At 38.4% G+C, this 14,262-nt stretch overlaps 1 protein-coding gene across 1 annotated transcript in view; it reads left to right on the top strand.

Moving 5' to 3' along the window:
* KIAA0825 (KIAA0825 ortholog) overlaps positions 1-14,017 on the top strand; it is a 395,065-nt gene extending 381,048 nt beyond the window's left edge. The window contains exon 20 of the mRNA XM_068980982.1: positions 13,900-14,017. Within this exon, the coding sequence (XP_068837083.1) occupies positions 13,900-14,017 (118 nt within the window). The remainder of the gene's footprint in view (positions 1-13,899) is intronic.
* Positions 14,018-14,262: the final 245 nt, after the last annotated feature.

Genomic DNA, 14,262 nt, shown 5'->3' with positions numbered 1-14,262 from the left:
CAACAAGGGTCTACTATACAGCACAGGGAACTCTGCTCAATACTCTATAATAATCTAAATATGAAAATAATTACAAAAAGAAGATACATGTATATGTATAACTGAATGACCTTGCTGTACACCTGAAACTAACACAACATCATTAATCAACTATCCTCCAATATAAAATAAAGATTTTTTTTAAGTTAAAGTTGCTACAAATTCTAAATGAATATATGCAACTTCTTTAGAACAATGCTTAGCACATTGAAATTTTTAAATAAGCATTAACTCTCATAAGCTCCAAACCCCCACAGTGCTGATACATAGTAGGCATTCAGTAAACACTTTCATTCATTCAGTAATGATAGAACATTGGAAACTATGTGAATATGAATATATGGGCAGTGACTCAATGAAGAGTGACGCTCAGTCGTGTCCGACTGTTTGTGACCCCATGGACTACACAGTCCATGGAATTCTCCAGGCCAGAATACTGGAGCGGGTAGCCTTCCCCTTCTCCAGGGGATCTTCCCAACCCAGGGATCAAACCCAGGTCTCCCGCACTGCAGGCAGATTCTTTACCAGCTGAGCCATAAGGGAAACCCGATTAACTGTGTAGAGTCTCATTTTCCTCCTAGATTCCACAGTGGTTTTGAGCATGAAAATGTTGCTCAGTCGTTTCCAACTCTTTGCGACTCCGTGGACTATACAGTCCGTGGAGTTCTCCAGGCCAGAATACTGGAGTGGGTAGCCATTCCCTTCTCCAGGGGATTGTCCCAACCCAGGGATCGAACCCAGGTTTCCTACATTGCAGGTGGATTCTTTACCTGCTGAGCCACCAGGGAAGCCCAAATGGTTTTACACTTTCGAAATTCTTAGTCAATTTTAAACAAAATATGAGCCAGATCTTTATTTCAAATCCTTTTCTAAACATGATGGTGCTATTAATTTGAATGAGAGATTGCAAACAGCCTTTTCAGCTGATAGATCTCACATTTATAAATAATGCTTTCATTAAGATTGTTATCTTCAGAAGTGATTAGTGCAGTAGTTAGTTACCCTTGTGCCAATCTGTGTTTGCCAAAAAAACCTGTGATGCCTTTGTTGGCATCAGCTTTACATGTCTAGGAAAGATGCATTCAATTTTTAGACGTTTTGGAGTTGTGAATATGTAATCATTTTCTCGATGAAAATAAGAATTTTTAAACAATCATTTCTGGAGAAAGAATACCATTGCTTGACACAAATTATGTAAATTTTAACATAGCAATTTTGTTATGTTAAATGGAATAGACAAGTATCTATAGAGCACAGTCCATGAACATTTCAAGGTACATCAAATTGAGCTAGGGAAAAAAACTTTTTTATTCACTATACATTACTTTTAAAAAAATAAGCAATATAGTTCTCACGATATATGGTAGTCTTGACACTTCCAGCAGAGGGCATTTCTTCTATATTAGCGCTGAATGCTGGTCAAAGAGCATGACCTTGGACTTTTATTTAAACTCTAAGAATTTTTAAAAATCCACTGGTAGAAGGAGTCTCTATGAAGAGAAGGGTGATTTACTGGTAACAGAAAAGCTCAGCTTCCATTACTACTGATGGCTATGCTTCTGTTTATGTTTTCCCTAAGCCATTACTACTTAAAATGTTACTGTTAGCATTCTTAGTTGTCCCATTGGTTGGTATATAACTCTCCTACTTAAATATTTAGAACAAATCATATTAATTAAAATAAACTGTTGGGCAGTTACGTTGTGTCACAGACTGTCTCTGTAGACTATAAATTCAAATTAAGAGCTTTGTTGCCTGTTCCTGAGCATAGAAAGATTCCTTTTACTGCATCCATAGTAGCAAAAGAAATCAACTACCTTACAAAAGAACATCCATTTGAATTCTTGCAGAAATAGCTAGATAAGATGCATAGTGAGTTATCATAAACATATAATAAATTCTTGGCTAAAGTAAGTACCCAACCTGCTAATTTATGATGGCAAGTGTTGATATTTCATAGTATTGAGTATGGATATTCAGAGATATAACTGCATTTATACATATATATTAAATATGTTTTTCTATATATTCATTAATTCTATTTATATATATTTCTATACATTAAATATATATAGCATTAGGTTCCAGGAATTCTAAGTAGTATGTTAACAAACTGTGATATATTTTCATAAAATAATTACACATTATTTTCTGGATATTTAAGTGTTAAACTGAGGCAAAATAATTTGATGGGAGTTGGAATAACTTACTTTAAGCAATGCTTTTGCTTTTTAACTTCCAAAAACAAAGATGTGATTTCCACTTATATAAACACTGAATGTCCTTTACACGTCACAAAAATCTCTATATTAAAAATAAAGTCTCTAAGTTTGAAAAGAAAGCAATACAAATAAATGGTGCCCTTAAGCATTTTTGAGATTTTTTGAATGTCAAAACCTTAATGTTTTCCGTTTTCCTATTGAATTCTCCCCAAACAAGCATACCATGATTAGCTTTAGAGGAAATAACTAACTTAAGTTAGAAATAAGTTTGCAAAGCTCTCTCTGCTCTCTTATCAAAGTGAGATTTTTGCCATTCTCTCATTCCCATAATGCTTCTACTGAAAATGGTATAAAGCCTCATAGCTCCCATGTATGATTCCCATTGTCTAACTACTTTGGAGATACAATACGAAGTTCAGAAAAAAAAAAAAATTTAAACTATTCTATTTTGGAGAAGACAAAGCTAAGCAATAAATCAATTGTCTAAGGTTACATGAAAAGAATAACAATTTCTCCATTTCCACTAAATGTATGCTAAAGAGGATGGACTGAAAACTCTATACATTTCTTAAAACCTGGATTTTATTTATTTATTTTACTTTACAATATTGTATTGGCTTTGCCATACACCAACATGAATCCACCATGGGTATACACATGTTCCCCATCCTGAACCCCCCTCTCACCTCCCTCCCCACCAATACAGTATACTAACGCATATATATGGAATTTAGAAAGATGGTAATGATAACCCTGTATGCGAGACAGCAAAAGAGACACAGATGTATAGAACAGTCTTTTGGACTCTATGGGAGAGGGAGAGGGTGGGATGATTTGGGAGAATGGCATTGAAACATGTATAACATCATATATGAAACGAATCGCCAGTCCAGGTTCGATATAGGATACAGGATGCTTGGGGCTGGTGCACTAGGAAAACCTAGGTTTTAAAACATTAAGCAAAAGTAGTTACAGATTATTATCATCTGGAGAACATACCAAAAAGTGGGTAGGTGTCATCTATTAATATTAAGTCTAGTATTATAAAGACCTGTCTCCAAAGTAAGAAATAGCAACCCACTCCAGTGTTCTTGCCTGGAGAATCCCAGGGACGGGGGAGCCTGGTGGGCTGCCATCTCTGGGGTTGCACAGAGTCGGACATGACTGAAGCGGCTTAGCAGCAGCAGCAGCAGCAGCAGCAACCAAAGTAAGAAGCTAGCTCTCTAACTCTGCGGTTTATGTGCATAAAAAGAGCTACTAAAAAATGGTGTCATTTACATTCACAGTGATTATATTCAACACTGGCTTTCTGGTTTATAACAGATTTTCCATAACTTTTTCTCAAATTCTGGATGGTATTTTATCTGACCCCTCCCTAAACTTTGTCCTCTGGGATTAAGTGCCATTCAGAATCATGTTTCTACAGAAATGTCTTTAAAAAAGAACTTCAAATTCTATAGCTCTCAATTTTAGCATAGCATTTGATAAATGACCTTGCTACTTTTTTGTTTGTTTGTTTGTTTTTTATTTTATTTTTTAATATAAATTTATTTATTTTAGTTGGAGGTTAATTACTTTACAATATTGTATTGTTTTTGCCATACATCAACATGAATCCACCACAGGTATAAACATGTTCCCCATCCTGAACCCCCCTCCCTCCTCCCTCCCCATACCATCCCTCTGGGTTGTCCCAGTGCACCAGCCCCAAGCATCCAGTATCATGCATCTTACTACTTAAAAAAAAAAAGGAAGCATTCTGTCATTAATGCTGCTACATTGCCAGTGAAAGAAAAAGGACATGAATTAATCCCCAAGATTACCTCAGATTATTTCATGGATCAAGAAAGCAATGCCTGAATTATGCCTTCCCCACAAACAATTGCTGAAGATTATTCCGTCAAGCCCATATCATGAACTCTTGGTGTGAATAAGCTCTCTGAAGAGAAGACCATATCCAGTTCTATTCACCTCTATATAACCTAGCCCAGTATTTTGGGTTTAGTAGGCACTCAATAAATGTTTGCTGGATGAATGGACAAATTAATTATACACAGTAAAATTGTTCTAAAATGTGGTAGATATTGAATAGATATTGAATAAAGTGTAAACCATGACAAATCTCTTAACAGTATAAGCTATCAGCTCAGTTCAGTTGCCCAGTCTTGTCTGACTCTTTGCGACCCCATGGACTGCAGCACACCAAGCTTCCCTGTCCGTCACCAACTCCCAGAGTTTATTCAAACTCAAGTCCATTCAGTTGGTGATGCCATCCAACCATCTCATCCTCTGTCGTCCCCTTCTCCTCCTGCCCTCAATCTTTCCTAGCATCAGGGTCTTTTCAAATGAGTCAGTGCTTCACATCAGGTGGCCAAAGTATTGGAGTTTCAGCTTCAGCATCAGTGTTTCCAATGAATATAAGCTATACGTGTACTTAAAGTCCAACATAGCAGGTAACTTAAAAGGTCCTCTAATTTCAGTCTTCTAACAGTTTTGTGTTTTACATTAGTCAAACACACTAGGTTGGCACCAAGTAAACATGATTTACTCTGTCTTGTTTCCATTGTACTAACATCTCATTCTTAAAAAGAATGTAGAGATGAGAAGTAAATGAATGAATTTGCAAGATGTTGTCTTTTGGTATGATCACTGAATTTAAGAATCCACTAGTGATGTAGAAACTAAGGATGAAGGTACAAATTTTAAGGCTCTTAGAGTCCTCACTTTTTTATTCATACAAATAATTTAACAATACACATTGGAGATACCAACTACCATCACTTGTGACACTAGTGGTTAAAGATTATTTACCTAAGAATACATAGCAATAGCAACACCTAAGCTTCTAACACATAGGAATCAAGAGATATTTTGTGAGCACATGGGAACTAGATGGGGAAACAGTGGAAACAGTGTCAGACTTTATTTTTTTGGGCTCCAGAATCACTGCAGATGGTGACTTCAGCCATGAAATTAAAAGACGCTTACTCCTTGGAAGAAAAGTTATGACCAACCTAGATAGCATATTCAAAAGCAGAGACATTACTTTGCCGACTAAGGTCCATCTAGTCAAGGCTCTGGTTTTTCCAGTGGTCATGTATGGATGTGAGAGTTGGACTGTGAAGAAAGCTGAGCACTGAAGAATTGATGCTTTTGAACTGTGGTATTGGAGAAGACTCTTGAGAGTCCCTTGGACTGCAAGGAGATCCAACCAGTCCATTCTGAGGGAGATCAACCCTGGGATTTCTTTGGAAGGAATGATGCTAAAGCTGAAACTCCAGTACTTTGGCCACCTCATGCAAAGAGTTGACTCATTGGAAAAGACTCTGATGCTGGGAGGAATTGGGGGCAGGAGGAAAATGGGACAACAAAGGATAAGATGGCTGGATGGCATCACTGACTCAATGGACGTGAGTCTGAGTGAACTCCTGGAGATGGTGATGGACAGGGAGGCCTGGCATGCTGCGATTCATGGGGTCACAAAGAGTTGGACACGACTGAGCGACTGAACTGAACTGAACTGAAAGTGTACAGAGCACTGTGCTGTTTGCTATCTGAAATACCCTCTTTGAAGAAAAATTTAGAGTAAAAATTATAATTAAAAGTCTTCCTCAAGGAACTGCCAATATAGATGAAACCATAGCACATGTGGGAAAAAATGCAATCATCAAATAACTGCTAAAGAACGTAACAGAAGTAACAAAGCAATATATCATTAATTTACCAAAATAGTGCTGATGTTAGGTATGATAGGACTCAAACGAAGACAAGCCAGTCACATCAGGGTTAGGTAGTTGGGAAAGAGTTTATGAAAGAAGTGGGATATGGATTAAGTGTGAAGAATGTGCAGGATTGGGATATATGAAAAGGCGTTTCAAGTGAATGGTGCAGCGAAGTAAATAACGCAAACGTGGGAAAACATTGGTCTGAAGGTAATAAGGAAAATCATCTCCCAGAGGAGAGATGACGGCAGCTATTTCTTACTTAGTGGATTCTTGGTTTATTTTTAAAGGACAGAACTCAGGAACAGCCAGATGGAAGAGACACCTAGCGTAAGGCATGGGGAAAGAGAGACCTCATGACCTGTTTCCCAGCAGGCTGCTCTCCTCAGATCCCCATGTGTTTACCAGCTTGGAAACGCTGAACCTCTCCTTATGGATTTTTATGAAGGCTCCATTACACAGGCATAATTGGCTAAATCATTGGTCACCTGTGATGGGATTTCACCTCCAGCTCCTCCTCTCTCCCCAGAGGTGGGGATTACAAATTCCAGCTCTCTAATCATGTGGTTCATTCCACTGGTCACCAGTCTCCAACCCTATGGGTTTCTGTTAACATAACAAAAGACACCTTTATAGCTCTCCTCACAGTAAATTCCAAGGGTTTTAGGAGCTCTGTGCCAGAAACTGGTAAGAAGACTGAAAATATATTTCTTATTATAAATCATACTATCACAGCACCTGGACTGTGGACTGATTGCAGAGGGATGAATGTGAGAATGATTGCAGAGTAAGATGTCCCTTAACTGGCAACTGACAGTGCAGACAAGATTGGAAGCAGAGGTGTAAATTACTTTGTGAACTTCAGACCCTGTGTTATTGAGTGTGGGGGCTAAAGGTCAATTTGGATAAGTTATATATATATGCGTGTGTGTGCGTGCATATATATATATATGAAAAAATACATGAATGATTAATATAATTGGAATGGGAATGAAAATAACCATCAAGAATTTGAATTTAGAGAGTTTAGGACAAAAATGAATTTTAAAGACACTGAATGACTGTTTGGGAGACACATGAATTACAGATGTGGAGACAGCACCTGAATATGTGGGAGTAGCTATGGGGTTTTCTGAGAGAGAAGAGGAAATAGTCTAGGACTGAATCCTGAAGTAAACCCACATTTCCAGGACAGCAGGAAAGGAGAGAGCAGAGAGCTAATTTTCCCCTCTGGTCTGCGCCGCCCTCTGAAGCCAGTCTGCACTATGCCATACAGAGGAGAAGGACCTAAAGGGTTGTTTGAGGGGAACAAAGTCCAACATGACTTCACTTTTCATCCCTCAGATACCAGCTGGTAGGACAATTTGAAATCATTCATTTGACCAGATGGTTAATGTTGTTTAACAGTACAATTAGCTAATAAATAATTGTAAAGTACTTTGTAAATATAAAGTACTACATAATGTTTAATAATAACATTAAATCAGGCAGCTTATTTCACTCATTTTTATATCCAAGTGTTTTATTGGTGTTTCAGGAGAAATGCCAATAATATGATCGAATGCCATCGTTATAGACTGTACTTGAAAAATGCAACAAAGGGATTATAGGGAAACAAAAGCAGCCTTGGCCATGCTAGGCTGAACAGAGTGAACAGGCAAGAAATGTCTCCTTCACCAAAGACAAGAGGCAACAACAACATGATCACAGAAATGTGTAACTGAACACTGAGTAACAAACCACTGTGATATGTAACAACTTCATCCTACCCACATATCTATTAAAAAGGGAATTTGTCAGATAGAATGACGTGAAGGCACAGGGCTGGAGAAGGAACATCAATACAGGAGCTCTGGGGAAGCCACTGCATACAAGCAGTCTCATAAAATAATGAAATAATACCAACATGTTTTGATTCATAACTCACCTACTACTTAAAATAATGCCTTAAGGTGCATACCATTCAGTTCAGTTCAGTCGCTCAGTGGTGTCTGACTCTTTGCAACCCCATGAATCATAGCACTCCAGGCCTCCCTGTCCATCACCAACTCCCAGAGATCACTCAAACTCACGTCCATTGAGTCAGTGATCCCATCCAGCCATCTCATCCTCAGTCGTCCCCTTTTCCTCCTGCTCCCAATCCCTCCCAGCATCAGAGTCTTTTCCAATGAGTCAATACTTTGCATGAGGTGGCCAAAGTACTGGAGTTTCAGCTTTAGCATCATTCCTTCCAAAGAACACCCAGGGCTGATCTCCTTCAAATGGACTGGTTGGATCTCCTTGCAGTCCAAGGGACTCTCAAGAGTCCTCTCCATCACCATGGTTCAAAAGCATCAATTCTTCGGTTCTCAGCTTTCTTCACAGTCCAACTCTCGCATCCATACATGACCACTGGAAAAACCATAGCCTTGACTAGATGGACCTTTGTTGACAAAGTAATGTCTCTGCTTTTGAATATGCTATCTAGGTTGGTCATAACTTTTCTTCCAAGGAGTAAGCGTCTTTTAATTTCATGGCTGCATTAATATCCCCTATTTTGCAAAATGAGGCAACAGAGATGTTAGGAAACTTGCCCAATATCACACAGCCAGTAACAGGCAGGATGTGAATTCAAACCTAGACAGTATGGCTATTCTGGGAAGAATCTGGGAAATAAAACCTAGTGGGTCAGATGCAGCACTAGCCTCTTCCTGCTTTTTCCTGCCTCAAAACAAGGACATGATGCTGGAGCTACAGCAGCCATCTTGGAGCCATGAGGTGAAGGGCAAGAAAACACAGAGGCATCAGCCCTGCTGCTGTCAAGCGACTTAACGTATGCCAGTGGTCACCTGCCTCTGGATTTCCCATTATATAAGAAAAATAAACACCTGTTTGTTTAAACCACCAGTCAGGGTTTTTGCCCTTTGCAACTTTAACCCATATGGCAAATAATAATGATACTACTAACAGTGAACATTTATTGAGTGTTTGCTATGAACTGTTTACTATTTTGTATGTTTTTTGTGTACTTAGTCATTTCATTCTGACGGCAACGCTATGAAGCAGGCACTGTGATTATTCCCATTTTCCTGCTCAGGAAACTGAAGCACACTTTATCTGGCTTGCCTGTGGTCACACAGCTTATAAGGGATTCAAATCCAGCACCTGGCTTCAAAACCTCTATTCTTCAACAAATAGTACTCTAAGCAGTGAAGCATTATAAACAGCGTTTCAGTTGCAATCACAAATTAAGTAAGGATCCTTCAACATTGTTTTGGAGACTCTAGAGCACATGTTTCTCAACAAGCATGCTATTGACATTTCAGGAAGACAACTCTTTATGGTTTAGGTTTGTTTTATATTAAAGATGTCTACAGTCTCTGTTCCCTGGTTCCCAGAGTCACTCCCTGGACAGTGTCAACCAAAAGTCTCTCCACATTTCCTCATAGGGAGATAGTATCGCCCCAGTTAGGACCACCATTCTAGAACTTTATTCGGCAATGTTCTCTGTAATAGTCCAAATAGTAGATCATCGAAGCTTAGTAGAACGTTGGTCTCAGTCAGTCTCACTCACGATCACTAAACTCCAACACTGTGGAATGAAATAAGTCATAGACAACACACACGCAAATGAGCACAGCTGTGTTCCTCTCAAACTATTCTGTCCACCTTTTACAGATGAGAACCCTGGGGCACAGAAACAGGTAAGAAACTCGCCAAGGGGATTCAACTATAGTACATATAGTTGTACTATGTATGTATAGTACATATGTGTACGTATATAGGACATATACATGCGTATGAATGATATGAATTCAACCCAAAGGCAGAGTGATTCCAGAGCATGTGCTTTTAATCAGGGTACTTCTGAGTTCGCAGAATTTAGATCTTTTTTTTTTACTAGCACAAGGCATAGTAAATGCTTCAGAAAACTTCTCCCACTCCAGATTCTGGCCCTCCTCCTCTACTTGTTGCTTGCTCTTTCCTATAGTAAGCACCACGCCCACCCCTGACTTGCTTCTGGACAGTCAGGACTCCGCTTCCAAGGACATACTTTGTGCTTAACCATTCCTCAGCTTGGTACTCCTGCTTGGCTCTGACATACAGCTATCCACAGAGGACCCCAAATAAAAGATTTTACCAAACTGATCACTGGAACAGTTACTCACTTCTCTGTGACTGTTTTTATTTTACACCTCTCAAGATCTTATTTAAGAGATCCCAAGTCTGCCGTGGCTCATCGAGATGAGCAGAATTAGAAAGCTCTTGGCCCATGGTCTAGTACATGTAAGAGCCTTTGTATTAACTACCAGTCACATAACATACAGAGGAGCATCCAGATAGCTCTGGTCTAGATTTCAATATTTGTGTAAATCCTGTTAGACCCACCAAAACTGAGAACCCACAAGTCAGTTCAAGTAGTACTAGTGAGCAAGGTTGTGACTGTTAGTTCTGTTCAGAGTATTTCAGCCCAGGTTTTAGGTTCCCTGTTGTGTTTGGATGAAAAAGGACCCCCTAATCAAACAGAGTCAAGTTCCCACATCTACTCAACTAACCAAGGAGCCTTATGGATGAGGCACATTCCAGATGGTTAAGATTATGGTACAGATCAGTGAGGTCTCATGGGATTTCGCTGCTCATAAGTGTCTAAGATTGCAGTTCTTTTTCCAAGGTACACAGGTGGGGAATTTACCAAAAGTGAAGGAGAGCAGTCTACTAAAGATGGGAAAAATGGAAACATTATCACTTCATAATGCTTTTTAAAGAGAACTAAACTACACTGGTTCCAACTTGTTTGTTTGTTTGTTTGTTTGTTTCTGTACGGACAAGCTTTCATTACAAATTTTAAATATAATAAAGGAAACTAGGGAACAAACTATGCTGTGTGCTCAGTCATATACGACTGTGCGACCCATGGACTGTAGCCTACCAGGCTTCTCTGTCCCTGGGATTTCTCAGGCAAGAGTACTGGAGTGGATTGCCATTCCCTTCTCAAGACCTTCCCAATCCAGAAATCCTACCCACATCTCCTGAGCCTCCTGCACTGTCAGACAGATTCTTTACCAATGAGACACCAGGAGAACAAATTCCCTAGTTAATTATGTTTAATAAATTGATATATTATTTTTTCTTCCAATAGTTTTTTTTGACAGAACTGACTTGTTTTTGCACTGCATTAACAAACCCTAAAACTAAGAATTATATATAAATTCTTAAGAACATATAAATGTGAAATGTAATAATGCTCATGAAAATAAACATACATTTCGAGGCCCTATTATTTTTATTTGATATAAATAAATTATTAAGGGAAAATATAGTTCTAATAGTATTTTCCTCCTATCTTGATCATATTAATAATTTCTTATTTTTTTATGAGTCAGTTTTTTTCTTCAAAGCAAATATAAGAAGGTTGTGGTAGGTAAATAACTCTGCCTAATATCGTTAATTGCTAACAGCTCAATTATGCTGTGATGTACCTATAATTGTCAATAAGCTTCAAAAATCCTTATCTTGGAGTCTATTATGTATACAATTCATTTAAATTACATTAGTTATACAAATTTTTTAATGAAGCAGAGAGATTATACTTTCAGTTTTCACAACTAGAGATAATGATCAAAATATTTATGTTCACATTACATATTTTGTCCTGTTGACATTCATGATTCACTTAGTACAATATTAGCACGTTACATGGGGGGATAAAAGACAAATCTAATTTTTTATGTTTGGATTTTTTGAATATCTATACTATATATCTGGAGAGGGCAATGGCACCCCACTTCAGTACTCTTGCCTGGAAAATCCCATGGTCAGAGGAGCCTGTTAGGCTGCAGTCCATGAGGTCGCTAAGAGTAGGACACGACTGAGTGACTTCACTTTCAGTTTTCAGTTTCATGCATTGGAGAAGGAAATGGCAACCCACTCCAGTGTTCTTGCCTGGAGAATCTCAGGGACAGAGGAGCCTGGTAGGAGGCCGTCTATGGGGTTGCACAGAGTCGGACATGACTGAAGTGACTTAGCAGCAGCAGCAGCAGCATACTATATATCTATATATGAATTTTAGAAACTTCTTTTTTAAAATGTCTAGCCCAATTCCAGTAACATTATTCAGGGAATAATGTTATTCAAACTATTTTTAATCTTAATTAATGATACTTGTAGAATGGTTTTTAAAACATGGTAAATGTTGCATTTACAAGCCCAGACTCCAGAACGTGAATCCCTGATTTCAATCCAAAGATAGTTGGTCAAGTGACATTAATATTCTATGCCTGTTTTCTCGTCTATAGAATGGGGATAGCAACATTTTGTCGTAAGGATTTAAAGATTGATACATTAATGCTATGTCAGTAATTTCTGTTAATATTTTCCTGCTTGGAAGGAGTTCAACTCAGTGTGCAAATTAGTGATGCCCAAGTTCATGTATATAAAATGGGTAACGACAGTTTTTAATCTTCAAAATTGCATGAAAGCTGTATATGGTATACTTATACCTTAAAGGATACTCAAAGTATAATTTAGCACCTTATATGCTAAATTTTAAATCTCAAAGTAGTGAGCTCAGGAGTACTGCCCCTTGTCGTATGACTTGTGGTGGTGAAAAATCTCTTATCTTTCAAGCTGCTATTAAAACCTATATGACCCATGACCTCACTCTGACCATATGGGAACAGATGGAGAAACTAAGATGGTATGGGGTCCAGGCAAGGTTGGGGCTAGGAGATGAGGAGGGTTCCAGACAGAGGATAAAGAAGCAGAGTACAGGAAACCCAAGTACATATATATATCACATCCTAGGACTGGCCAGGCATAGTGAGCCTAACACTCCAACAAGGAAACCTGTGTGCAAGCAGGTTTCTGTGGAAAATGCAATGCCTCTGCTTTCTTTTCACTACTCAAACAAGATCAGAACAATCTCACCCCTAGTTTTTATCCTTTCCTCTTGTATGACAGGCTGTTTATTATCCAAGAATTCCGACGAGAATAAAATAGAGGGCTTCTGGAAGACATTCAGTGAACAGCTTCTTGTCTGTTAGAATCCTATCCGTTTAAAACCCTTCTAGCAGAGGGTCTTTTAGGATGTATCAGCATTGGTTTTAGAATCCTTCTGTGACAGCACATCATGGTTGATGTGCTGGTAGAAACAGGAGTGAGGAAAAGAGAAAGGAAATACACGCAGATGAGTCCTTGTTGTATGCTGGGTTAAGTACGCCGTGGCCAATCCTGAACAGTGGCACACATAAGAGAAATGATTAACTGCACTTGGGTTACTGTGATATGTACTTTGCAGGATTATATACGTATATAGTTCCATATTCCAACATTTTGCTCTCTATCTCACAATCACCCAGAATTAGAAAGTCTTTAGTCTTTTTTTTTTTTTTTTAAGCAAATGCTCTATGGAAGCTTGCTAACAATTTGGTGCTTTCTTGGGTGATTTAAATTGATTATTTCAAATCTGATCTTATTTCTAGGAAAAGATGGGCCTGCCTTTAAGGTATATCCAGTGCAGTGTGGTCTTCTTGTGGCTAAAGCCTTCCTGGTGAACTTCTCTGCAACTTAAGGCCACTGATATGTTGATCAGTGAGGGGAAAAATACTGTGAAAAATATTCTCTTATTAATTGCAAATCTAATTCTAGATTGTATTTATATGCATGCATATCCTGGGAAGCCATACAGTTTTTAAATCTAGAAATATAGAAAACTCGCTTAGAACTATACTTAGAAACTCCCCTGGAGTGGCGCTGGTTGGACTACTTTGCTCCTCTGCCGAAGCAGTGCTCATGAACTGTCAGAGACAGTGAGTAAAAGAATAAAGAAAGAGAAGCACTCAATAAAGCAGTGACTGCACATGCGCAGGCCCTGAGTAACTGAGTGTTGACTGGAGTCTGGAAGTTACAAAAATGCTAAGATGTGATTTTTCTTTTAGGTGGGAAATGAGGAAGGATGAAAAACTAGCAGAGGAAGAAAAAGCAATGCTGGAACATCTAAAGCTTATATGCACCGTCCAGGACTCTTCTGCCTCAGATAACACAGAGGAACAGTAATCTGCAGAAAACAGCAACAGCTTTATTTTAGGAAGTGATCATATGTAATGGAGTAGGCTTTCTACTCTAGTCAGAATGAACCTCTGAAGTGCTGTGAAGCATGAAACCCATGAGTAATCGCTCAACTGAAAAGGAGAACAGCACATAAAGAATAAAATGCTATATATTTTTCAGTTTAAAAATAATTTCAAATGTTTTTTTTCTTTCCTCAGTCTTTCTCTTAATATGATATAACTGCTGCCATC

The sequence above is a fragment of the Capricornis sumatraensis genome, chromosome 9 (assembly GCF_032405125.1).
Source record: "Capricornis sumatraensis isolate serow.1 chromosome 9, serow.2, whole genome shotgun sequence".
Classification (NCBI taxonomy): Eukaryota; Metazoa; Chordata; class Mammalia; order Artiodactyla; family Bovidae; genus Capricornis; species Capricornis sumatraensis.
The sequence above is the reverse complement of the archived record's forward strand: the minus strand, read 5'-3'. Positions and strand labels throughout refer to the sequence as shown.